The sequence below is a fragment of the Periplaneta americana genome, chromosome 7 (genome assembly GCF_040183065.1).
Source record: "Periplaneta americana isolate PAMFEO1 chromosome 7, P.americana_PAMFEO1_priV1, whole genome shotgun sequence".
NCBI lineage: Eukaryota > Metazoa > Arthropoda > Insecta > Blattodea > Blattidae > Periplaneta > Periplaneta americana.
In genome coordinates, this window is record NC_091123.1 from 148,090,597 (window position 1) to 148,118,569 (window position 27,973).

Sequence of the window (27,973 nt, forward strand, 5' to 3'; positions counted from 1 at the left end):
TATATAGCCACCACTCAGTAAAATATAGAAATCAAAATTTAATTTAAGTTATTCTCTACATCTACTTATATAACCCCAAAATGTTTCACTTTCATATCATCAATATAGCATTAATATGTATAATTAATGAAAAATAGTCACATCACGGCATTAACTACAATAATATTTCATTTCTAATAGTAATAATGTCATAACCACCTCAAGTTTTGTAGTTTTTAATATCCAATACACATCTGTACCCAGAAAATTACACACCACAGAATCGAACCTGTAAATTATTTTTAGTAAGTTAAGTTTTTAATAACCAATTTAATTTGAGCTCTAAATATGTCAGCATTCTTGCAGATCATGGCCTTCGTGTAATATTGTTTACTGTAGTGTGTGTTTTGTTTTATTCTGAAATGCAACACGGCCGACTAGATGCTCGCTTCGCTTCTCCTGAATGCAATTAGCTAGTTCTCAAAACTGACGACAGATGGATTTTGGAAAATAGGAAAATTATGTTTAAAAATTGACATTTCACTGAAAACTACTATTTTTCCGAAAAACTTTGGGTTCCAAGCTTCAAAATGAGGGGCCATTTATTAAAATCCGTTTTCCCGTAATTTCCATTACCAGTTCAAATTATATATATATATATATATATATATATAGTTTGAATAAAAAACATAAAACAATAGTAGATTACGTAATGTGCTCAAAAATAATTCTAAATAAATTAACAAATATGAAAATTATTTCCAGTGAAATTTTGATAGTGACCATAGACTGCTGGTTGGAGATTAAAAAAAAATAAAGTTAGAAAGTTTGCATAAAAATAAAATAAAATAATGTGCATGCTTTCATTGATTAAGTTGAATGAGCATTGAACATACATTGCACGTAAAATGGCCTTGAGTGGGAAGATAATGGACCAAGAATGCTGGTAGTTGGCCGGTCGGAATCTGTTGCTGCTTGCTTGTGTGGACTCGGCTGATACTTGACTGGAATTCCTTGTATACCCACTTTTGGCACCGGGAATCAAATACGGACCTGTCAGCCTATGGCCACAATGGCTTGTAACTGTTGCAGGCTCACCTTCCTCCAGCCAGCTGCACGTTGCTCACTCCACAACATCGCAAGAGACACGCAGCAGCAGCAGTAGCTCTTCATCGAGGTCAGGCCACAGTGTTCCTGCAGCCAGTGTCATAACACTGGACCCGAACCAGTTGGATGGTAAACAAACTGTTTTCTTAGTTGTAATATATGTGTATACGTTTTGGATGATTAAATCTACATTCTTCATCAAACAATATAGCTTTTGACAGATATTGGACTAATTATTGAATATGGCCAAATCATTTGGGTTTATATAACGAAGATGTCATTTGTTAGCTTCACAAGCAGGAAAAAGAGACTGTATATTGTTATGGTGTATGAAAATCTCGAGATTACAAGATGAAATTTTTTTAGGATCCATTCACTTGGAGTAGTGAAATATTCTTATATTCAGGCCGTTGTAACCTTGCACTTGACATTTGTTATTTGGGTTGTCAATTCTTCCTATGAAAAAGTTGAAGAATGCTGTGCGGTAGCCTTTTGAATCAATCACAATCAGCTCCTGCTGTTGTACAGAGCTTTGCTGTGACGTCAGTTTGCTACATGCTGTGTTACATGGTGTTATTACCACGGTCGTAATTTGTGTGTTAGTGTTATAAAGCTATAAATAATTTGTAGTGCTGGTTATAATGTGCTTTGTGATTAGTATTCATTTGAATGGAAATGATATATAATTGAAGTTCATATACAAAGTTCTGTAATTATTAATTATTATAATCAAAAGTTACACGATTAACATAATATACTGTAATATAATATAATATATATTTTTTTTTATCCAATGCCACCAGGTTGTCTTTTCGACATTTCTGGTCTTCTCTCCTGGCCGTGGCTTAGTTGTAACCCACTTCTGAGGTTGGGGCGCCTGGAAGGCGGAGTTACATTACCCCGATGATGTGATAGGATGATTATGATAATGTGGTGCCAGGAGAGGTCTTAAATCTAAACTTAACCTAAATTCCAGACCATGGACGAACACAGGAATAATCCCCTTTAAGGAAAAATTCCTGTGCTCTAACCGGGAATCGAACCCGAAACCTCATGAACTATAGCCAGAAGCTCTGAGCACTAGACCATGAGGCTGGTCTATTTTGATATACTCACATGGTGGAAGAAAAAAAAAACAACTTTTTATCTGCCCCATGAGAATGTTTGCTTGTTAGCTTAGGCAGAATCAATTTTTACTTTTTTTCATAATATTTTTTGTTCTTTTCTTTCATGCCTTTGTCCCCAGCCATGGGACTGATGCCGGATGATCTATGGCGAGTCCCCGGCCTCACTTCATTTCACCCCCCGTTTGGTCTGATTACCTGATTGGGTTTTTTCCGAGGTTTTCCCCAACCATAAGGCAAATGCCAGGTAATCTGTTGGCGAATCTTCCGCCTCACCTCATCTCATCTCATCTCGCTACAAAAATTGAAATTGTAAAAAAAAATTATAAAAACTGCAATTATAATCTTGTAAAATTTCCACATCTTAAAGCTTCATTGCTAATGTAAGATCTATGGAATACAATAAATGAAATGAAAACCCAGAAACAAAATTTGGGCCACCTGAATTTTCCAAGTTTCAGTTATAACCAGGGAACGGATTTATATGGACTAAAAATATATGAAATATGTAAATATATATGTAGTTATTTTTACCAAAATATGGAATTAAATATGGATTTTTACCAAAATATGGAATTAAATATGGACTTAAAATTATAAAAAAATGACTATGTACGTTAAATATTGGTACATTTTAATCAAACTAAACAAAAAATATAATGGACGTACCTTATCTTCCAATGTAGTTTCAACAAAACACAATTTTTATTGTCTGTTACCATAACAATAGGTTACAAACATTTCTTTCAAGTGCTGAAAAGTGAATCTTCTTCTATTGTCTCTGAGGATAGATTTATACTGACTAAAAGAGCGTTCGACGTCACAAGAAGTAACTGGTACATAATTCAATTTCACAATGTCTGCTGGGGATAAGTCCAAGTTAATCTTCACTGTTGATTCACCACTCATCACAGCAACAACCTTTTGTAGTTCTTCATATCCAGGGTTTTTTGAAAGTACAGTGTCCACCTTAGCTCTTACTGCATCTGCAACTTTACCTCTACCACGATTCAGTTGTTCCACAGTACTATTTATAATTTCAAAACTTTCAGATAGTGAAAGGTGCCTATTTTGGAGACTTTTGAGCGTTTTTATGATGCATGAAAATGTATGCTGAATGTGAGCTAAGTCATTCTTCACACTTATGTCACAGGTAACTGTTTTCGCAGTATCAATTGAGACTGCATCTTCAGAGTCCAATGCAAGGAGAACATTGTTAATAGAGTCTATATGTTCGGCATAATATTCAACTGCTTCTAGCCATGTACCCCATCTAGTTAAAATTGGCTTTGGTGGCAATGGAATTTCAGGGTACATTTCTTTCAACACGTTAACTCTACTGGGAGCTTTGAGAAATACTTTTTTCACTGATGAAATCAACAAATCTACTTTAGGGAAATTGTCTCTGACCACTTCTGCCACACGATGAAATGCATGCGCCACACAAGTAAAATGAGTCAATTTAGGATATACAACAGATAATGCTTGTCCAGCTTTGACCATATAAGGGGCAGCATCGCTAATAAAGAATAACACATTATCGTACATAATACCCTTTGGCCACAGGATACCCATAGCTTCGTTGAACAGTTTAACTATAGTTTTGTTATTGCACTTTTCTAGAACATCACAATGTAAAAGAATTCGTTCAGAATATTGTTCACTTAACAAACCGATAACTACATTACCAACAAGTCTACCTTCTTTGTCGGGAGTCTCATCAATGGAAACCCAAATTGAACTATCTTTAATTTCATCTCTTATCTTCTGTATTGTCTCATCGTAGATGGATGGAGCATACGTCTTCCTAAGTGTTGACTCATCCGGGATTGTATGTTGAGTATATTTTTCAAGGAATTCCCTGAAGACCTTATTCTTTAGTTTGTAGAGAGGAATATCAGCAGAGATGAGAGAACGGCACAGGTCGATGTTAAACTCAGATCTTACATTCGATGTTGTTGGTTGTGTTAAAAACAATTGTCTCTGCTTGGAATTTAGTTGTTTGTTGGCCTGATGTTTACTAGTTGTAATGTGTTGTTGCACCAGGAACTTTTGTGTAGATGATACTGCACACTGACACAAATTACAAAATAATATTTTATTGTCAGTTGATAAACCATCTTCTTTAAATTCTGAAATGTAACTTGTTAGTTTTGATTTTAAATTGACTGAATGACGTACTTTTGGCATATTTACCGTCTTTATAGTATGATTTACAAAACTGAACCTATGTGTACTCTGACTGGCATTTAACTGTTGAGCTGCACAACTGAAGTCTGTTAAAAATTTTAAATTAAATTAATACAGTTTTGTAACTTCCTTTCCCATTGTTGATAGGACTGCTAATTTTCAAATAACTCTGATGTTAAAGGGATTACTGAACATGTGTTTAAATCTCTATTGTTGAAATGTATTTTTAAAAGTTAATGGAATTTTGTTTTGTTTTATTGTTAAACCTAATATAATATGGACTGTTTTATATGAAATATGGAAAATATATGGAAATTAACGAAAATATGTACTAAACTCTAAAATATGGAAAAATATGGAAAATAAAAGTAGGATTTTTCAACCCTACACATTGTGAAACATAAAGATAATGCAAAATATAAATTATATTAGCTTTATAAGTAAATATGTATTTACATATAAATCCTTTCCCTGGTTATAACATACTGCGCATTTCTGGGTCTGTACATTTATCTTTTTCGTCTTTTTTTCTAGTGGAGCTCTCACTCTCTAATTGCTACTATTCCAATAATTTCATATATATATATATATATATATATATATATATATATAACGTAAATATGTTTAAAATATATAATTAATTTATAATTAAAAGTTATATAATAATACCATTTCAATTAAGTCAGCTGTTGCGCAGTGATCATTGTGGCAGCATCTCTTGTTACCAACATTATGCAGAGCCATCAGATGCAAGATTACAACGGTCTGGGTATAGTACGTCACAAAAAGCATGAGCATCCTGAAACTTGTAAAAGGAAGCTTTTAACAAAACTGGGTAGTGAGGGGAGTACAAAAATTAAAGATACTAGTCAGCTTTAAGATGATGATGATGATGATTATGATGATGACGATGACGATGACGACAACGACGAGGAAGAGGATGATGATAATGATGTGTAATCAACTTGAATATGCCTCCTTCTCCTTACGTGAAGATGACAGCAGCTTGTCACACAAATGTTGCGTTTTAAGATCATTTTCAAATTAATGTGTGGTGAACACGTCTGCTCATGGAAGTCCAGTTTTTGTATAACTATGAATACCAAACTGTAGTTGCATTACACTTACTATAATATTTGTGACTGTCATATAATAAACTCTTGATTATTGAAACTTTCCCTTGGCAAGATCGTTGAAAGCAAAGATTCTAATTCTCAGTAGCACTCAGCCAAGCATTGGATTTTAAGGGCGATAAAATTCTTTGCATGATTTCTTTCAGGATGGAAATAAAGCTGGGAGACACGTGTCGCCAGGGTGCGAATTAAGATTTCTGATGAGGGGGGAACAGAATCCTAGATAGAGAATACTATAACTTAGGCTACATAAAATTATTATTGTCCTCAGTCGATATGGCTCAACGCTTGGTCACACTGAGTTGCTTGTCTTGCATCTTGATCATAATAATAATTATATCCGTGAACAGGCTTAAGATAAGATGTGTAATTCCTAAATTATTGATTGTTGTCAACTTGCCGGTGATGATAATACATCAATATTATTTCCTTTGCTTACTTTGTACTTTATAAAGTACATATACTCGTATTAAAACAATTATATTTTGTGAGGGGAGGATAGAAGTTATTCCTGGCAGGGATGTTAATATGAATTTATGAGGGGGGATAACTTTCCAACAGAGGGGGAAATCCCCCCCATCCCCCCTCCGTTAATTCGCACCCTGACTACTCCTGTTTTGACCTTGATGATATACAATCAAATTTTTAAGTTTGATATATCTCTTATAGCAAACAGAGCAAGATAATTTTCATTATATTTACATTGGTAATCTTATAATAAAATAAATACAGTACCTATTATAAAGAGAATCTGAATTGTTGCGAAAATGTAAAACGTGTAGTGAAAAACTAAATGTCAAATTTTTGACACTGATTTTTTTATAGGTAAGCCTACTGCCGGTATTAAGTTTTCTGTTATCTTGTTTTATGCAATAAATGGTTATGAAAATAGTAGATACGGAGATGAAGTTAAATATTGTTCACAACAAAATCTTGTTCTTGTGTTCCCAACAACACTTTTTTTTTTGTAGGTACAGATGCAGGAACATCAACAAGAACTGTCAGTGGATCTGCAACTTCTATGAAATCCAAGCAAAAAAGTAAAAAATAGTTTTTTTTTTTTTTACTGTTTCATTCAGATGCAAAAATTTGGCGGGCCACATACACGATTCTAGTCATGAATGGAACATGAACTTTATATTGTTTTATGGCAAGAAATTTTAATGAGTTTCTTACTTTGATGGTATATTTTGTGATATGTCGCATTTCACGGTGTCTTATTTTGTTTGAATGGAAGGCGGGAAATTAGAAATTAGGATATTTATTTTATTTGATAAGCTCCACGATTATTATATTGTGCATTAATGCTATGATGTCTATTAGCATGTCATCATGTATTAGATCATTTGATGATGTAAGTGCTACGGTATTTTGTGTGACCTTGAAAGTTCCTATTTTGAGTGTATAGTGTCATGTGTAAACCAAAGGTCTTTGTGTCTGCTGTACTTGTGTGAAGATGGCATCTGTCTCTGCTAGAAATGTTTTCAAACGCTTAATTTTGAGTAATAAGTGTAAAAAAATAAATGTGTAAGTAAACTTTTCGAATTGTTTTATTCTATACAATTAGTTATTCAATTTACCCTGTTCAAATATATCGAAAGTGTCGAGACGAAAACATAACCTTACTTTTGCGACATTAGCTGTCACAAAAAATATTAGGCCTACTTTTCTGATTATAAATTACATTGAAATTATTTCATAGAAGTTAGTTCAATAATATTATAATTATAGGGCATTATAGGAATAAAATTGTATTCTTCTTTATAATTTGTAATTCTACATTATTAGTTACGGAAGCACTTTCTGCACTGGGAGAAATACAAGAAGTACCGGTAGCACACAAGCCGCTGTAGAAGATGACTTGACAATAGCAGACGGTAAGTGGCTAAATATATTGGTGTAATCTACAGATTTATTATTGAAATTTTCAGTAAAATTTTACACCTGGAGACCGTGATCATAATGATTAAGTTATCTATGAATTGTTTCTTCACAAGTAAACTTGCCAAAATTAAGTGATCCATCACCTTTATTTATTTATATTCATTGCGTTTTATGTGTAAAATTCTTGATTAAAATCTAGTATTACCGGTAGGTCTAACTATGTTGATTACAATTTTTTAGACTGTATAACCATAGGCTATGCCTTAAATTCAACTTATTAAACCTAGCCTACGTGTGCAAACAATTCATATGTACTTATATGTAGCTGATCATCAGAATTTTAAAGTTTATTTGTGTACTTTGAACTGAACATTTTCTGCAGCCACTTACAACTATATTAATGGTGACAAATTCTTGAATTACGTCCACATATAAATATTTATTCAGACTTCACATAGGCCTATTAGTTAGTATTTTATTAATGTAACTAATTTAAATGATAGAACCAAAATATTCTCTTTAATTCTTATCATTTTGTAGTTAGGCATAGACTGATCAACTATATGGGATTGGACAGAGGCTACAAACCACTGCAAACTTCCAGAAGTCATCTGTTATCTCTGTTACCTACATCACAAGATGAGTTACCACCTCGTAAGATGAATGTAAGTCTACTTGTTGTACTCGCATAACTATAAGAAATGCATATTTGAAGACTTTCATATTTAAGAGAAAGCTTAACACATAATATACTTTCTTATTAAAATCTTAACATTTTTATTGTAGCTTAAATGAATTTTATATTCAGTCCTTCAATTAGTAACAACTTTTTTTTTGTTACACATTTTTAAAAAGGTGTATGTTTCATTAGTGATTTACATATATTTCCAGATATTGCTGTCTTATTGTCTTGCAACAAATAATTAAATTAACTTTTACATATTAAGTACTTTTCTTTTTTCAATGTAGGATAGTTTTGCAAGTGTCATCATCCCACTAAAAGACGATGAGTCCCTTCAAGAGAAATATGTTACCTTAAAAGGGTATGTAAGACTGGGTAGACTGCTTGAAGATATGGACATATTTGCAGGTGAATTTTTATAAATAATTAAGCATTTAAAACTTAGAATGACTTTAAATCAGTAGTTAGCAACTTGACTTTCTAATTATGCAGGTGTAGAGGCAGTTCTTTGATGGATTGAATAGTAAATTGAATCTTCACCATTTCTTGTTTTAAAATTAGGCCACCTTCAAGAATAAATATTATTTGTTTAGTGCAGGTTGTCATTAGTTGACCAGTGACATTTCACCATGAAGTATTGCTTTTCTGAATGACTATAAATGTTCCTCAGATCGTATATAGCCTATACAGATAAGCAGAAATTTGGAATTTTTTTGAGGTGATGCTGATCTGCGAGTTGTTTATTTTATATAAAAGGATCCCAATAATATCTCTAGGCTACTTTTTTTTAGTTGGTTATTTAACGACGCTGTATCAACTATTAGGTTATTTAGCGTTGATGAGATTGGTGATAGTGAGTTTATATTTGGCGAGATGAGGCCGAGGATTCGCCTTATGGTTGGGGAAACCCTCGGAAAAAACCCATCTAGGTAATCAGCCCAAGCGGGAATCGAACTTGCGCCCAAGCGCAACTCTGGATCAGCAAGCAAGTGCCTTAGCCGACTGAGCTGTGCCAGTGGCTCTCTGGACTGGGCTACTTGTTTTAATCAGATGGTAGCAAGGTGGAAATGAAATCTGAGGGTGCTTGGATGGGGGTTCAAATCATGCCCAGACTGATTACCCAACTGAAATGCGAATGTCAAATAATTACTTGGCGAATTCTCGGCTTCATTCGCCAAATACCACCGTGCTTTTACAAATTCCACAATGGATAACCTCGTAATTGATTCAGCGTCGTTAAATAACCAATTAAAAAAACAGTATCTCAATGTCTTCAGAATTACATATTGTATGTTGTGGATTATTAATAAACATGAATGCATGCATTAAGTTGTTAAAGTTTCCTTGCATTAAAACAAAAATTCTTGTGTTCATTATTTCCAGTTTGGGTAGCTCACAAACACATTCACAATCCAAAGCAGAAACCAGAGGATAACACACCCTATGTAATCGTCACAGTTCTTGTGGATCAGATTTCCTTCACTTCTTATCAAGCACAGGTGAGATTTTGAGCTTTAGTGTGGTGTAGAAACAACGCACATTTAAATATGTAGCTCTATGCTTTTAGATGAATAACTTCATTTACATACAATACAGTAGAGCATTGGATATCAATAACATTGTATACTTTCTTGGCATTATTTGCTTATCATAATTCACTAGACTTTCATGCTAGTCATCACTAATACGTGGAGTTAACAACATTTTCAGCCACTGGCATAGCTCAATTGACTAAGACGCTTGCCTGCTGATCCGGAATTGCTCTTGGACTCGGGTTCGATTCCCTGGTTGGGTTTTTTCCGAGGTTTTCCCCAACCATAAGGCAAATGTCAGGTAATCTATGGCGAATTCTCGGCCTCATCTCGCTATCACCAATTTCATCGATGCTAAATATACTGGTAGTTGATACAGCATCATTAAATAACCAAGTTAAAAGAAAAAAGCATTTTCACTAAGTACTGTATGATAAAATCGCTCTCTAATAAACAAACCACTGATGTATATGGAAGACAGTGAGTTGGAATTGTGATCTGAGATTGCACTTGGGCATGGGTTGATTACTTGGTAGAGTTTTTTTCCGAAGTTTTTCCCAGCTGTAAGGTAAATGTCAGGTAATTCCATTGAATATCCTTGAACTTACCTACTAAATACCATCTCACTATTACTAATTCCACCAACACTATAAATAAGATTGGAGTTGCTACAGTGGCTTTTAAAACTGGATAAAAAGTAGCAACATAGATATTTTTAAGCTATTGTTTTATAACAGATACCTCATACTAAAAATAAAATTATTTACTCTGATATGAAAATAAAATAATAAAGTATAGTAAAGTGTCAGAATATTTCATAGCTTAATGTGTTCACAAAATATTTGTGAAGCCTTAGTTTTCTGTTTAAAATAAAGTAAAAACATGTGTTATGTGTCACATCTGTTATAAATCCTTGTCACATCAATTACAGAAAATAACATTAAGAATGGAACATAAAAAAAAACTATTTACATTTAAAAAAATTAACTTTCAAGAATTTATTTTTTTACTAACTGCGAGTAGCCTACTTTCCAGGAGATATAAATGTGTGTTTGGATGTAAATACAGGATAAGGATAATGTTGAGATAATATCGCTCACAATAAGACATTGCGCTGAGGGAAGAGCAATATTTTGGGAAATTCTACATATAGTAACAGTATATTCTACTACAGAAAAGAGTAATTAGAATATTAGTAGGTGCCAAATCTAGGGAATCGTGTAAGACCATTTAAAAAAAAACTACAAATATGCCCATGGATTGTCAGTATATTTTTTCATTAATAAACTTCCTCATATGTACTTGTGAAAACTTTGTAACTAATTCAACAGTTCATAGCATAAATATGCGTCAAAAATGACTTTCATACTCCATCGCCACATCTATAGAGCTATCACAAAGGAGTGTGTTATATGGCATTAAAAATTTTTAATAACTTCCCTATAGATATAAAAAATCAAATTCAAAACATAAGATTATGTAGGGCCAAATTATAGAAGTATCTTATTTCTCATGCCTTCTGTTCTGTAAGTGAATTTATGACATTCAACATCACTTCATGAATATTTCTGTGTTGTATTAAGTATTGATACTAAACCTTTGTGTTGTACTAATAGAATATATTGTAAAACTTTTCTGTATATATTTCAACTAGACTGTGAACTAGACTGTGACTATAATTAAGACTTTATAGTACTATTAAGATTTTTTTTGACAAGTTCCCTATTCTAGCAATATATGAATGCTATGGAATGTAAATGAATACAATATAATACAATACCTATCTTACTCTTTATGAACATAGGAGACATGTTCATAAATAAATTTCACTAATAATTATAAAAATAGGAAAACATGGTAAGAAAGGAAAGACAGACAAACTTAATGGGTCTCGAACATTGGAGAGCCTAGAGTGTGCTCTCTTCTTGTGAGGAAATTACTTCTGTCCATCACTTTTAGTTGCTTTCACAGAATGGAGCATGCTCTGAATGAAATATTGAATTGAAAAAATGTAGATTTCTAGGGACAACAGATACCTAATGCGTGAAGGGTGATGATGATAAAAGAGAATTATTTAGATACACTGATAATTTTTCAGACTTCTGATTGTGAACTTTACCATTACTTCATACAATGTCAGTGTACTATTATTTTGGTAGAAGTATACAGATTATTGTAATATAAGTTGATATTGGTGCTTTTAATTACAGCACAATGCCAACATCCGACTATCAGGTCATGTGTCATGGGTTGGCAGTTCTTCGATGGAGATCGTTGTGTGGTTGGAACAGTTTGCACATGGCCACTGGGAAAAAATGACGAAGGCTTTGTTCTTGATGGCTGCTCGCAACTCTACGAATGATAGCCCAGCTTTGGTCAATTCGCTAGTTCCAGAGAATGATAGGGAGAAAGAGATACTGTTGGGTGGCGAAAGTAAGTATTACTAGATCCTTACATTATCATCTATCAAGATGCCTGTTCGGCTTCCTTGAACGTCTAGTTTTTTTTTCCCCCCTTTATGCTGTTAATTCAGAGTTTTTCTTTAGCAGTCTTCCATTTTACATTATCTGTTGACATGAATTTCAGTCCTCTTCTCTATTTTGGCATTAAGTGAGTAAACGTTCACTTGTCCACTGCTGTGGTCTCATAGTAGCATCTTCATTCTCGAACCCAGCGGGCAGGGGTTTGATTCCCCACTTTGTACGAGTTGTGTGGGTGAGGTTTTTTTCAGGGCTTTTCCCTCCAATGGATGAATATCAGATAACTTTATCAGGTGTATGGAATCCCACTCATTCTCGCCACTTCCTTTCCTCCCTCATCATCCTTTCCTTAACATTCTGGTTGTCTTACTTGATTTTCAGATTGCGCCTGCGGCGGCCCTCCAAAGCCACTGACTCTCTCGGCCGGCCTCCGAGGATATATCAAGCATGGCAGCTGGTGGCCAGTGGCAGAACCCACTCCCCTCCCGATGGGAGAGGGGGTCTAAACCTCAGACCGCTGAGATGGGAGAGGTGGCTTCCACCTCAGACCGTTCAGATGGGAGAGATGGCTTACATCTCAGACCGTTTGAGGGGGAGGGGCTGTTGGGGTGGAATGGTACACGAATTTGGAAGGATGGCGAGATTGGTCGTTAGGGTGTTAGATGTTAGGTCGGTTCGGCATAGGTGCAGTTGATGGGCTTGCAACTCATCATAGACCTCAGGTCGCGGTGCACAGGGATGTTTTCCTCCTGGCCTTATAGCAAGAGAAAAAAACGTTCACTTAATTTTCAATATTTTCATTTCTAATCAGATTCTGTATATTCCTTTACTGCACCTAAAAGTTTATTCCTACAGCAGTTTGGATTGTATTTTTTTTTTTTTCTATTCATTTCTGACCCACTTATTAGCAGCAGCACATAACTGTCGAAATTATTATGTTTAACCTGTGTCTCGTCCACCAATGTGGAGTAACGGTTAACCTTCGTGACCATGAAACGAGGTGGCCTGGGTTCAAGTCCTGGATGAGACAAGTTACCTGGTTGGGTTTTTTCCGAGGTTTTCCCTCAAACACTTGAAGCAGAATTACTGGTTAACTTTCGGTGTTGGACCTCGGACTCATTTCGCCTTCATTAGTATCATTTCATTAATCATCTTCAATAGTTACAGGTTGACCAGGAGGACATGGCGGACATGGTTCCAGGATCCACCCACAGATGGCATCTGTCTGCGGGAGCTACACATATTCCAGAGAAGCTGCAGGGGCTTCAATTAGCGGACTGCAGCAGACAGGGGAAGTGTAGCTCCTCAGATAGATGGCATCTTGGTGAGTCGTGAAATCAATGGCAGCGTATCCCTCTGGTTAAGGATGTAGCAGATTCATGCACATGAATTGCGAACAGATGCCAACGATCTGAAGAGGCTGCAGAGGAACATCACAGGGAGGTGGAGAGGCGTTCCTGTTCAACCAGACTCCATCATACCTGGATGCTGTGGCCGAATCGATAAAGGTGGCACCAGACAGTGAATCACGTGCTTGATGAGCAGTCCTAAGGACTTCAAAATCATTCCAATATAAGGAGGTTTCACAATAAGCCTAGGGCTGCGGTGCTTACCTATGGGCCCTACGAATGATAACCTAACTTTGGTCAATTCGCATAACCTAACTTTGGTCAATTCGCTAGTTCCAGAGAATGATAGGAAGAAAGAGATATTGTTGGGCGGCAATAGTAATTATTACTAGATTCTCACATTATGATATTATTGTGGTTTACCGAAGTACATATGATATTTCTCTGGTCCACCCAAAGTTCACACTTTCAAGCTCCTTAAAATAAAGACAAACATGCTCTAAGAATTCTGTATGTGACATGCAGTAAATCTCAGTGTCAATATTCTTTGAACATTGCTGTTGTATAGTAAGTGTAACAATTTCTTTGCAGGTAGAAAAAAACGCCGGATACAGTTTCAACAACAGTCCCTTCTGAAAGTTGTGCCAAACACAGAAGAACAGAAAGTCATTCACAATACATTTCTGCAGACGGTAGATGTGAGAGATCCCACCATTCATAAACGAGTGTTGCCTTCTAATAGTATGTGGATGGATGAGGTGTCATACAGCAGTATTATCTTTGGTCAGCCTGAGGTAATGTTGAAACACCAAGTGCTAATTATACACTGTTCAAACATATTTGTATTTTAAGTCTGCTGTATGTACATCTGTGTAACATTTCCATGATATTCTTTTCCATCAAACATAGGAGTACCACCAAATAATATTAACAATTACAGATATTAGTAGTAAGCATAACTTTAATTCTTTTTATGGATATACTGTACGAATGGATCATTCCATGGGAAATAATAGGTTGTGGAACCTCAACAACTCGGAGTTTATTCATTTCTTAATATTAATAATCTCTGGGTAAACATAACTCATGGTTATTTCGTGAAATAAGTTGTGAATTAAAGTATTATGTTATGTTTGATATAAAGCTTTTTGTTACTTTTTTGTAATTTCTTTTTTCGTACATGTATCACAAATCAGCAGCGTCACCAAAATATAAACTAAACTTGGGTTCTACATTGACCACATGAAGAGTTGTGTGATATTACCCATAATCAGCCTTTTTCAATATTCTCCGGAGGATTTAAGTATTATTGTTTTGACCTAGATTTCACTTTTGCACATTTTATAAGAACATTTTTTGTGTAGATGAAAGTAAGTCTGGCTGAATTTGTAATACTGACTTTGTTGAATCTTAAAGTGAAGTCTATAATGGAGTGTACACATTTTAAATTAAGCATAAAACAAATCGAAATAAAGTGATTTAGTATCAGCAAATTTAATTTCTTCTTGTTCATAAAAAATGCACTGGAATATAAGTATGAGTAGCCTATACATAATGAATTTACTGTAAAAATATGTACTATTCCAGGATCGTAATCTTCACAACAAAATATTTGGTGGCTTTCTTATGAGGAATGCTTTGGAACTTTCGTGGATGGCCGGAAGTTTATACAGGTACACTAATTTAGTCATTCTTTAAGTAGAGAGATGTTCAGACAGTTTTACTTACAATGATTACTTACTTACTTACTTACAAATGGCTTTTAAGGAACCCGAAGGTTCATTGCCGCCCTCACATAAGCCTGCCAGCGGTCCCTATCCTGTGCAAGATTAATCCAGTCTCTATCATCATACCCCACCTCCCTCAAATCCATTTTAATATTATCCTCCCATCTACGTCTCGGCCTCCCTAAAGGTCTTTTTCCCTCCGTTCTTCCAACTAACACTCTATATGCATTTCTGGATTCGCCCATACGTGCTACATGCCCTGCCCATCTCAAACGTCTGGATTTAATGTTCCTAATTATGTCAGGTGAAGAATACAATGCGTGCAGTTCTGTGTTGTGTAACTTTCTCCATTCTCCTGTAACTTCATCCCGCTTAGCCCCAAATATTTTCCTAAGTACCTTATTCTCAAACACCCTTAACCTATGTTCCTCTCTCAGAGTGAGAGTCCAAGTTTCACAACCGTACAGAAGAACCGGTAATATAACTGTTTTATAAATTCTAACTTTCAGATTTTTGGACAGCAGACTGGATGATAAGAGCTTCTCAACCGAATAATAACACGCATTTCCCATATTTATTCTGCGTTTAATTTCCTCCCGAGTGTCATTTATATTTGTTACTGTTGCTTCAAGATATTTGAATTTTTCCACCTCTTCGAAGGATAAATCTCCAATTTTTATATTTCCATTTCGTACAATATTCTGGTCACTAGACATAATCATATACTTTGTCTTTTCGGGATTTACTTCCAAACTGATCGCTCTACTTGCTTCAAGTAAAATTTCCGTGTTTTCCTTAATCGTTTGTGTATTTTCTCCTAACATATTCACGTCATCCGCATAGACAAGAAGCTAATGTAACCCGTTCAATTCCAAACCCTGCCTGTTATCCTGAACTTTCCTAATGGCATATTCTAGCGCGAAGTTAAAAAGTAAAGGTGTTAGTGCATCGCCCTGCTTTAGCCCGCAGACTTACAGTGATTAGATGTTAAAAATAGAATTGATGTGAAACAGATACAAAGAAAAAAAATGTTTTATATATATATATATATATCTTACTGTTTATTTGTTAAAAAAATTAAATGTGCAACTTCTTTATACATTGTGCATACAGTTTGAGCATAATAGCAAAGTGTTCTGATTCACTGTTTTTACGTTTCTGTCTTATTTTAGTAAATATCGTCCTGAACTCTTGCATATCAGTGATATCAGCTTCCTAAAACCTGTGAATGTGGGATCTTTCATCAATATGCATGCACATGTAAGTATAAATATTTGGTTTATGGGGTTATTCGAAAATCAGGACACATGAAATCGCAGTTAAATAATAATAATAATAATAATAATAATAAAATCACCATTTTATTTACTAAAGGCTGGGGCTTATTTATGTGAAAAGTAGTTAACACAAAACTAATCTCTCTTCCAGGCTATGTGTAGTAATCAAGAAAAATATCCTGCGAAATGTCTTGGATTTTCTGAGCTTATGATGGTAAATTCTCTATTGCATTCATAATAATACTGAATAAACCAGTTTGTGTCTTCAGAGATAAAACCGTTACTTTGAGGGTTAACTTTGAAAGAAATGCAACAAAGCTAAGCCTTGCGTAGGTTTGATTTATTACTGTTTGTTGTTTAGTCATCTGTCCAAAACAGGTCCGAACCCCACAAGTGACACCGACAAGGCAATCACTCATGAGGCAACTAGGCCAGGAGATAATGGGGTAGGGTGGCCAGTTCCTTTCTCCCTCCTTTGCATACATCACTGACTGGATATATACTACACTAATCATACTTCATATGTATACAAACAATTGTTCTGTACATCAGCATTGCCAAAAGAGTTGAAAACAGATACCATGAACTTAAAAGTCCTTAATTTGTGAATGAAATGGTTTTAGTTTTTTTATGTAAAACTATGCAAATAAAGTTCCTACGATTTCATAAATGTCCTGATTTGTTTGATAATTATCTCTTACTTTTCACTTCATTTAAGCAGGAAATAAAACCTAGAATATACAATAATTTCTTTCTTTACCATACAGTGAATATCAAGTTTTATAAATGTTTAATAATCATGCATGCTGCTAGTCATAATTCTATTTTAAAAGGTAATGAATTTTGCTTTACAGATGCTTCTAGATCAGAAGCAGAATTCCTCACATTTTTAACTGAAGTCTTAAATAAGCCAGGCATCAGCAACTAAGCAGCCTTGTTCTTGGTTTCAAGGTGGAATATAAAATTGATTCCATTTTTCTATAATATTTTATAAAGTTGGCTGATGCTTTTCCTCCACGTATGATCACTTGAATCTACTGAGACTGTGGCAAACTGACAGTGTCAGAGTCTATTTTTGAGGTGGTGAACCTGCATAAGATTGAAATTATTATTTGCTTCAATAACAGGACCATAGAGAAATCTATTTTTGGCATAAGAAGGAAATTGTCTGTAAATTTTGTCTGGAGATTCTCATGCTATAAATCCGCATTACAAGTCACCCAACTTTACTTCTCTTCAAAAGAGATTATTAAGTATTGACTATTATCGCAATTAATAATCTGTTCTAAGCTAGATCTGAGCTCAGGAATCTTAGTTCTAATTGCAAGCACTGTGACCACCATAGTCTGTATAAAATAATTTCCAGCCTTTATATAAATTAATGCACATATTGCAGTTACAACGCCTGAGAAATAAGATTGTAATTGACACTGTGTGAGTGGAAGTGCACTGTGGATGCTCAGCATCGCCTTGCCCAGTCACAATTCGTGACATAAGAGATCAAGTATTCAGCGAAGTTACAGGTCATATCGAATTTTATGTCTGCATTCCACCTCCAGTTCCAAATGCAGTGCATTTTGCTCTGTTTTGTTCCCAGTTCAGTGACATAATACTGTAACTTTAAATACAAAACAAGAATGTAACTTTTATTGTTACGACAATAATTACTTTCTATAATTGAATGTAAACACTTCCGTCAACAATGGAATTTCCACTCCACACAGTAACACAGTATTCGTTATTGCACTCCACAGACGACAATGACAATTTACTTGAATTATTGAAAACAACAATGAACTGTTAATCTTAACTAATGTTCACAAAGCACTATTTACAAAACAGAACTGTCAGTTCTCAGTTCACAGTTAGTTTGCCTTGGCTAGTTCTTCTAGCTCAGTCACTCAAGTTCACAGTATCTCGAACCCAAGACCTTCAGAGACAGTCCACTGAACTTCGAACTCAGGTCCCCCAACTGCGGTCCACTGGACTCAAACTCAGGACTTCCGGCTCCCACGGACACAACTCAAGTCGAACTCCGGTCTCGAAGCTGGCTTCACTGCTACACAAGACTGCCTTGCTGTCCAAAACTAGCAATGACTGCAACTAACTAACTAACTCTCACTCGTGTGTCGTATTTATAACTAAACCATAGTTTCGGGAAAGTACGATGCTGGAAATTTCCAGAAGATGGCACCTCTCGAATTCTCTGGATTTCTTCCCTCAGTCACAGGCGCATTACTCCCCCCTCTCTGCCGCGGTCGCCGTCTCTCCTCTCCTACCTACACCACAGCACATGCCCCAGGGAGCAGATGCGCGTGCAGCTTCGTTTGCCGCGTCGCCTGATCCTTCCATGCACGCCCGTGCCCTCTGCAGGACGCGTGATCGAGTCTCGACAGGGCTGTCACAATATATTGACTAAGTTTTATAATATATAATCATACCATACAATTATCTCAGCAGTTATTCAAAGACAATCGAAACAGTGCTAGTTATAAAGAAGAGGATTTAGATGTTTTGCAATTGAAGATTAACAACAAGTAAGAGGAAGTGTGACAACACTGTGTTCTTGCACCACGAGGCAGCAGGTAACGTCAGTCACAATCTTATTTCTCATACTCTGTATTTATGATTTATGCCAGTCAAAGCTCAAATGTCACTGTCACTTGTCTGGTGTGTAGTAGTAGTAGTGGTCACGGTGGGTGCAGCAGCAGCAGCAGCATATCCTCTCGCTCCTTCAGAAGTGTAGGGAATCTGTGAAACACTTCCATCTAACTCTGTTTCTTGCCAACATTTTAACTTCATTCCATGTCTTGCTGCATGTCTTTGCCTCCTCTAGTATATTTATGTCTTCCTATTTTCTGTTCTTGTAAATTCCAGTCCATTGCCTGCTTCTTGATAAATTTCTTTCCTCAAAGTATGTCCTATCCACCTTCACTTTCTCATTTTAATTTGCTTCTCAACTGGTTTCTCACCACAAACTTACTACATTGTAGAATTACTTATTTCTTCAGGCCATGTTATACCAATTATTCTTCTCAAGCAGTTGTCTGGTGTGTGCAAAAAAATAACCCCATTAAAATTTAGTCAAAATCTTACAGCTCCAAAGAAGTTTCTCTTCTTCTTATTGTGCAGTCTCCTAGCAGAGATTGACTATCACCATGACCAGTCTAATGCTTTTGACTGCCACATAGGACAGTGAATTCATGCATACCAGTCTGTCAAGTTCTTAAGCCAAGACATTTTCTACCAGGTCTTCGGCAATATACTGTTTTTCCATTCATCACAAACTACAAGAGACCGTATTTCTCGTCACGCATTATATGTTCGAAATATTCCAGCTTTTGTTTCTTCAGCAATCTCATGACTTCTTTATTAGAGTTCATATGCTTCATAGATTTTTCATGATGGCCCTATAATTCTATGAGTTGCACAACATATGCCTATACGTCCACAATTCAAAGATATCAAGTTTGTTGTATAACGTCTGTTAGGGTCTGTGCCTCCATCCTCTACAGGTGTCTTGGGAAGACATAGCATTTCAGGATTCGGAGTTGAAAATCCATGCTCAATTGTCTGTTGCACAGCAATTGTCTCATCTTAACAAAAGAATATTGCCAGCCTGCTCAATATAGACTCTCTCCACCTTGAGTATTTTCATTGTTCATTCAGCCAGCACCCAAGGTACTTGTACTTCTACATGTGTTTAATATCATTTCATTATTCTCACTGCCAAATGTCGAATTAGTATGGATGTTTTGTCCCTTACTGACAACAATAAACTTGATTTTCTTGCTTTTCATTCGTAATGAGTGCATGCAGAATTTTATTGTATGATTGTTTGTTGAAGGTGGTGTACACAGAGCAGAATTACATGCAGATAATAGTATTTGCAGACGTGTTTGACCCTGTGAGCAGTCAAACTGTTACTACCAATTCCTTCCAGTTCACTTACAAAACTCCTGCAGATGTGTTGAGGATCATACCTCGGTCATACAGTGGTAAGCAATAAGTATGTCTGTATTTATATCGAGCTGCATGTAGAATATAAAATAATGCCTTACTCACCAATTTGCCTGATCATTAATTCCGTCTCTCTCTTCTACATTCGATATAATTGGGCTGATTGTTTCCTATGATTTGTTTATTATATAGGTTCAGTGTTTTCATTCTATAATTATCGCCATATATGATCATTTTGTCAATCAGACATTTAACTGGGTACATATTGCGCAATAGTTGATCATTATACTTACGTTTTTATTTTTTATTTTTATTTTTTTTAGTAATGGGACACACGAATTAACGTGAAATTATAATGGCAGACAGAATAATTATCTCATGCCTCCATGTTAATTATTGTGCCAGTGCACTAAAAAGGTACCCAGCTTTGAAGCTGTTAGCTCTGTGAACTCAACAGTATATTTAAAAGATTTAGGTTTTATTAAATATTAACAATAATTTATTTATAATTTAATTTATAAGTTTTTTTTAAATAGACTTGTTTGAAAACTTATCCTCCTGAGTCTAGAGACATTTGTTGTTTTATTTTTAAAGTTCAATATAATTCTACACTTCAAAAAAAGTCACTGACGCGAGAAAAAATGTTAGGGCACAAATGCAGGTATATTATACTATACTTTGGGTTTCTGCACATACATCTTATATCATAATCATGTATAATAATAATAATAATAATAATAATAATAATAATAATAATAATGATTTATTTAACCTGGCAGAGTTAAGGCCATAGGCTACGGCCTTCTCTAACACTCAACCAGGAGTAAAGACTGCGTTACAAAAACACTACAAATTTGCAAATTACACTACAATTTTACACACAAAACTGAATAAGATAATAATAATAATAAAATATAAACAACAAATAAGAAGAAATCAGACATAATATATAACATACAGAACGAAAGAAAAAAGCATAATAATATGTGAACAGCAGGTCAAAATAAATGAGGCATACAAAAAAAGACAATTATTCATAATAATAATAATAATAATAATAATAATAATAATAATAAGAATAGTAATAATGATAATAATAATAATAATAATTATAATAATAATAATAATACTAATAGTAGTAATAAAATAGTGCAGTACAAAGTATACAGTGAATACAATATTTCTAAGTACACACAATAAGAAAAATTAAGATTATATATAGCTCAACTTACACATTAGAGATATAACATTATCGGAAAATATGAAAACAAAAATATAAAATAAGTTGAATATCATTAGAACATAAAAAAATGTGAATACGTGGAAACATGCAATACAACACTTGTCATAATAGTAAGTTAGTTTGGCAACTCGTCATAAGATAATTTTCTAACTTGGATTTGAAAGAATTCAATGTTCGGCAGTCCTTGACTTCAGGCGGCAGAGAGTTCCAGTGACGAGAGGTAGCAACAGTGAAGGAGGAGGAATACAGAGACGATGCGTGAAGTGGAATTTCTAGCGTGTTATCGCGTTGTGATCGAGTATTAATATTATGATAGCGAGAGAGAGTATGAAATCGAGCGAATAAATAATAGGGGGATGAAGAGTGCATAATTCGATATAAGAGAGAAAGTGAGTGCAGATTTCTCCTCTCATGTAACCTAAGCCATGATAACTTCTTGAAAGAAGGTGAGATATGATCATAGTATCGAACATTACAAATGAAGCGGACGCACGCGTTATGAACACGCTGTAGTTTCTGAGCGGAATCAATCCTGAGATCACTGAACAAAACGTCGCAATAATCGAAGTGAGGTAGAATGAGTGTCTGTACCAGCGTCTGTTTTAATTTAGATGGATAATGATACAATCTTTTTAGTGAATGGAGAATAGAAAATGCCTTCTTACATGTATATTTAATATGTGTATCCCAATTGAGATTAGATTCGAAATGTACTCCGAGATTTTTTACGGTAGAGCTAAACGGGATGATTGTTTTATTCAGTTTCACAGGTGGAATATTCAGGTCGTTGACTTCAGGAATTAATCTACGGTTCGCGAACAGAATAGCCTGTGATTTACATGCGTTTAGGTTAAGCCCAAATTGTTGAGACCAGGAAGAGATGGAATCAAGATCTTCATTCAGACTATTAATGCTATCGTTTAGTGCGTCGGGACGGGCTGAAATATACAATTGAACGTCGTCTGCATATATTTGATATCTGCAGTGCTTAAATGAGTTGGAAATTCCATTTATATAAATAGAGAAGAGCAAGGGGCCTAATACTGATCCCTGAGGAACTCCTGTGTCTACAGTACGCCAGGATGAGAAACGATTATTAGATATGACACGCTGCTGGCAGCCAGTAAGGTAGGAGTACATCCAGGTGATAGCACTATCAGAAAGGTGTAGCGTTTGTAGTTTAGTCAATAGTAGATCGAAGTCAACAGAATCAAAGGCTTTGCTATAGTCCAATAAAACTAGTACAGTAGCCTGTCGTTTATCCATGGCTGCGCATATGTCCTCAGTATGAAGTATAGTATAGTATAGTATAGTATACTCTACTCTCGGGACTCAGGAGGTTATAGGTTATTTGATGACAAATTTTTATACTTTTTTTTTTTACAATTTCAAACTAATAAGTGAAAATGGTAGTTTAATTGGAGGAAAATTCTTTAAGATCTTCGCCATCTGAGGAAGGTTTTATGTTTTGAATTTGAACTAGTAGAAATGATAGACCTCTAACATCTTATTTTTCATTTCTTTAATATTTTAACAATGAGTGTTGTTGGCAATGAAGTCCTCTCTTTTTTTTTTTTTTTTTTTTTTTTTTTTAATGTATGTAGATGTTAAATCAGAACCAGCAGAAGGGCATGACATTTAAATGTGAGTTTGTTTGAAATTCCTGTCAAGGTTGTATTTTTAAGAACTGCAGTTGTTGCAGAATAGATCTAATGAATCAGTTTCGATGTATTTTTCACAATAAATAGATTCTTTCCATTGTGCATTGAATCTAGGAACACCAGTTCATTTTCACTTTTCCTTTGATGAGGTATGCTTGATAAAAACTATTTTACTTCACACTAAAAAAAAAAGACTAAAACTAAAGCCGCCAAAAAACATGAACATGCATGTAGGAAGTGAATCACCACATTATATTTAACCATGTAGCGTCTGTTTTACACTGTTAATAGCTGGTAAGGAGGTGAGCGTAGTATATAGTCACGTGACTCTGCTTTATCTTGTCTCCCACCTTCTCGGTATTTACAGAAATGTGTCATTGTTCGGGCTACAGGTGAGAAAAATTCCTTGATGGGCCATGGTCTGGGGGTTAAGAGTTGGCCACTACTGTTTTATGGCAAACTCCTGTTTTTCGACCAGCACTCATTATTACGAAATGGTGTTAATTTCTGTATCCATTCTTACGTGTTATGATACTCTGATAAAATATGGGAGTAGTGTCAAATTTGCAACATTTAATTGTTTTTGTCATATATTGTATTTCCAGATTTGGACTTAATAATTGTCGGTATTTAATGCATTTTTCTTTTTCAGATGCCATGCTGTATATAGATGGAAGGCGAACCTTCCAGCACGTAATGGGCTTGGGAACAAGAGCATAGCATCCGCTGCATCTTTAATTTGCTGTACACTCTTCATGTACTCATGCATGGGCTGTTGAGCTATTGTTTGCTAATTTCTATTCTGTTTTACTGCAAGGCTTCTAAGAAGACTTGTAAGAAGCCGTAATACTACTGAAAATGTACTTGCAGGTGTCTTTTTCCATTCCATATCCATTTTCTTTCCAAGATTATGTTTTCATGTTGAATCTGAGTATATGTTGAAAGAATTAACAGAGCGATTAATTATTACAAATATGAAAATTAATTTTTCTTTGCCCCACTAAAAATTACATTCTTTTTAGTAGCTTGTAACCCTGAAGTAGAGAAGGCCTGTCGGCTTGTTATACCACATCTGCATAATATTGGTGCAAGTAATTGTATTATGTTGCCATGCTTAGAGAATTTATAGGTAATCCATCAACCAAATGTTGATATTTTTTATGATTTAATTTAAAATGATCTCTTCTTCACAGTAGGCCTAATTAATATGGATTTCATCAGCAGTGTAGTCAGTATGCAGCAGGTCTGCAGTAATATTTTGACGGATTGGGAATTGTAGATATATTTGATACCATATCTGATATTTTTCTTCACTTTCATTAGAGCTTTATGTGTTGTCTTCAGTTACAGAGAGAACCATTGTGTATGTAATCTAACAAAGGTATTCATATTGCATGGTGTTCAGTGCAATCGATTGTTATTACTTTTCACTATTACTTTTAATTTCCTTAAGATATCACGATTGTATTTGGCTCTCTTTCTAAAGCATTAGTGTTTGTGATTAAATGAACTAGATATTACTAAGTAACTTAATAGTAAATATGCGTACTTGATAGATTATCGTTCTGGTTTGTACACAGTACTTCAGAGTGCAACTGGTAGAGCAAGGATGGAGAAATATTCATCTTTCTGACTTCCAAAAGCATCTCCCTCTCCACATAAATTGCTCGCCCAGTCAGGAATAATACCATAATTTCCCTCAGACAAACCATCGAAAACAGATTTGTGAATATTCATACTTTCATATGTTATAGTATGGAGTGCCAGTTAGCTGACAGTATTGCATCACTACTGGGTGGAAGGTTGAATGAGTTATTCAAGATATGTTTAGTTTATCTTTTATTACGTGGTTTACATGGAAGTTAGGAACTGTTCTATTAAATACGACTATTCACAATACATCCACGTAGGCGCAACTATAAATAAAATTAGAAACTTCGTAACTCAAAGCTTCCAAGTTTAAGTTTGTGTAAAAATAAAAATTCAATCACAAGACAGTAATAATGCAACAATGGAACATCAAATCAAAGGACGAAACCATCTTATTATTTAGTATATTCTCCAAGCCTGAAAGTATTTACAAGAATCTGAGGAACATTGCAAAATCTGTTTGAAGTATTAGAATTAGTTTCTAAACTCTGTGACATAATATATACCTAAGGACTCATTTCCTCGGCAACAATAAACAGTTGACTCCTCCCCACTTGAGAACCAATAAACTTGGTTATTTCTTACATATATATGCCAGATCATTACGTTTAATTTTGTATTGTAAGTAAGGCTTTGCAGACATAGAATTTGATTTTTTTATCCAGTGGCAGGCTCTTAATTTGTCGTTATTCGTCCCAACTCTATGAACAGCTCATAGATGTCACTAGTGCCAAGAAGTGTAGACTACTTAGTTCATCAGAGACAATCCGGAGTACACTATAGGTGGCAGAACCACATTACACTAGTTATGAATGATGATGATGGAGAATGGAGAATTGTTGGGATTGGGATATAATAGGGGAACTGGGGTGTCCGGAGAAAACTGTGTTGCATGGATCACAGGCTTGTCCATCACAAGTTATAAATTCAGGGGAGAGCGGGACTTGAACCCATGTCTCTGGATTATAAGTCCAGTGCTCTAACACTGAGCCACCATGGCAGTTGAATTTGAAATTGTGCTGAAGGATCAATTAAACATACTATGAGTTCATTCAACCTTGTGCCCAGCAGATGGCTGTGCAGGATTGGACAATAGCAGAACATGTATAAAAATAGTTTTCTTTTCAACTCTTACATATTCGTCTGCACTTTTACAAGACAAATAGGCCTATATCAATATTACATACGGATAAGAGAGGATATGCATTTTAAACAATATTTTTCCATTAAAATTAACTGTATAGCTTTAATTTGTTTACAGTTACATAAGACTGCATGGTGAACTTTATTCCTTTGTTTTTTTAAATTGAACTTGAACTATTATTTCGGTACTAGGAAAGGAAAGAGAAGGGAGAAGAGCAAGCAAATCATCCCCATTCTTTGGAAAAATAACAGCTTGCACACTGGATACATTAAGAGTGAAATAATAAGCAGCTATTTTCAGTATTACAGAAAACTTGTAATTTATTTTGTGATATTTTTATCTTCTATGAACAAAACTTTGAGAGAGTTTTTTAGGAGTGTAATAAGCATGTTTTTATGTGCTTGTTGAGCTTTTGCAGAAATATTTATTGTTATATGACAGTTGTTATAGATTATTTAGTTTTGGGGTTTTTCTTGTTGTGTGATATATCATGTTGCAATTGAAAGTATAAAACGGTATAATGTGTATTACTACTATTCATTGACGTTTAAAATTACATCTTAGCATATTCTGCAAAAGTGATAAGAGTTTCGCTACATTCATCACTGGAAATACAGTCACTTAAAATGAAAATATACAGAATCAAAGTTTGCTATTTAAATTTAAGTACCGTATATAGTGTCGCTTGTTGACCTAATGTTAGCATCAGATTAAGTATTGTATGGTTGTTTCCTTCAAAAATTCATGAAATCATTTAGCACTTTCGTGTCATTTGCTTATTGACTGGAATTGTAAGCTAGTCAATCACGCTTCTGATTGAATGTAGTGATTTACTGAAAACATTTCTGGAGTACCTGTGGCTATATAATGAAGAGAAAGTAAAAGATAATGTATTTACATTTGTCTAAAAGTGATGCATGTAATAAATTTATGAAACTAACAAAATAAGCATATAAACAATGTGGTATGCTATATATAAACTGAGATGGCTCTCTATTTCATTTCACATATTCACTTTTCTTTTTATATTTTGCCACAGTTCAGCTTTCTGTAAATTATATAGTAATGATAGTGTTTCAGTCCCAGGATATAATTTCAGACTATGGCAAATGTAATACAGATATTAGAAACAGATGTTTCAAGTTACAATTTTGATTAATCCTTCCGTTTCTGTTGTCTGATTTAACTTAAAACTTCTAAGATCAATGTCAAATATTGTTATCATATTTGTGATAATCCGACACTGTATTCTGTAACTGAAAAATACACATACAAAACAGTTTTTTAATTTATTATTTATTGGCCTCAATTTAAAGCTTCTTATGTACTTACCTACTTACTTTTATTCGTATTTATTTATTATGAACTGTTGAACAGTATTTTAAAAAATAATTTGTAACAAGATATTTTTAAGAGTAAAAAATTAACAATAAGTTGTTATGCCATTAAAACTCTATTCTTCATCTTTATGATGGGAGTCTGCTTTAATTTTACTGGTATTACCAACTATAAAAAAATGTATGTAATACTTCAACAAGAATGCAGCAATAAATGTTTGACATTCAATATGCTGGATGGTTATTTAACCTTGAAATGTATCTCCTGCAGAAAGTGCGACAAAACATGATGAAGAGAAATGATTGCTAGCATTTGAACTTTCGTTAAATCAGTATTTTAATGCTTTAATCCACACACACACACACACACACACACATACATACTTGCATATACATATACGTATACATACATACATACATACATGCATGCATATACATATACGTATACATACATACATACAGACTGAGTCGTAATTATGTACTATAAAGTATTGCAGAGTATTCTATACACCAA

The 27,973-nt window shown here is 34.6% G+C and overlaps 2 protein-coding genes across 2 annotated transcripts in view; both read left to right on the forward strand.

The window, feature by feature from the left end:
- Ccdc39 (Coiled-coil domain containing protein 39) overlaps positions 1–6,641 on the forward strand; it is a 37,719-nt gene extending 31,078 nt beyond the window's left edge. The window contains exons 17-18 of the mRNA XM_069831533.1: positions 1,072–1,215; positions 6,505–6,641. Of these exons, the coding sequence (XP_069687634.1) occupies positions 1,072–1,215; positions 6,505–6,584 (224 nt within the window). The 3' untranslated portion in view covers positions 6,585–6,641. The remainder of the gene's footprint in view (positions 1–1,071; positions 1,216–6,504) is intronic.
- Positions 6,642–6,927: 286 nt separating this feature from the next.
- LOC138703564 (acyl-coenzyme A thioesterase 9, mitochondrial-like) lies at positions 6,928–27,688 on the forward strand. Its single transcript, XM_069831535.1, has 11 exons — positions 6,928–7,060; positions 7,322–7,410; positions 7,958–8,082; positions 8,387–8,507; positions 9,483–9,598; positions 11,842–12,064; positions 14,052–14,254; positions 15,048–15,133; positions 16,360–16,447; positions 20,312–20,462; positions 23,981–27,688. Exons 1-11 carry the CDS (start codon positions 6,990–6,992, stop codon positions 24,046–24,048), a joined length of 1,341 nt encoding a protein of 446 aa, XP_069687636.1. The 5' UTR covers positions 6,928–6,989; the 3' UTR covers positions 24,049–27,688.
- The last annotated feature ends 285 nt before the right edge of the window (positions 27,689–27,973 follow it).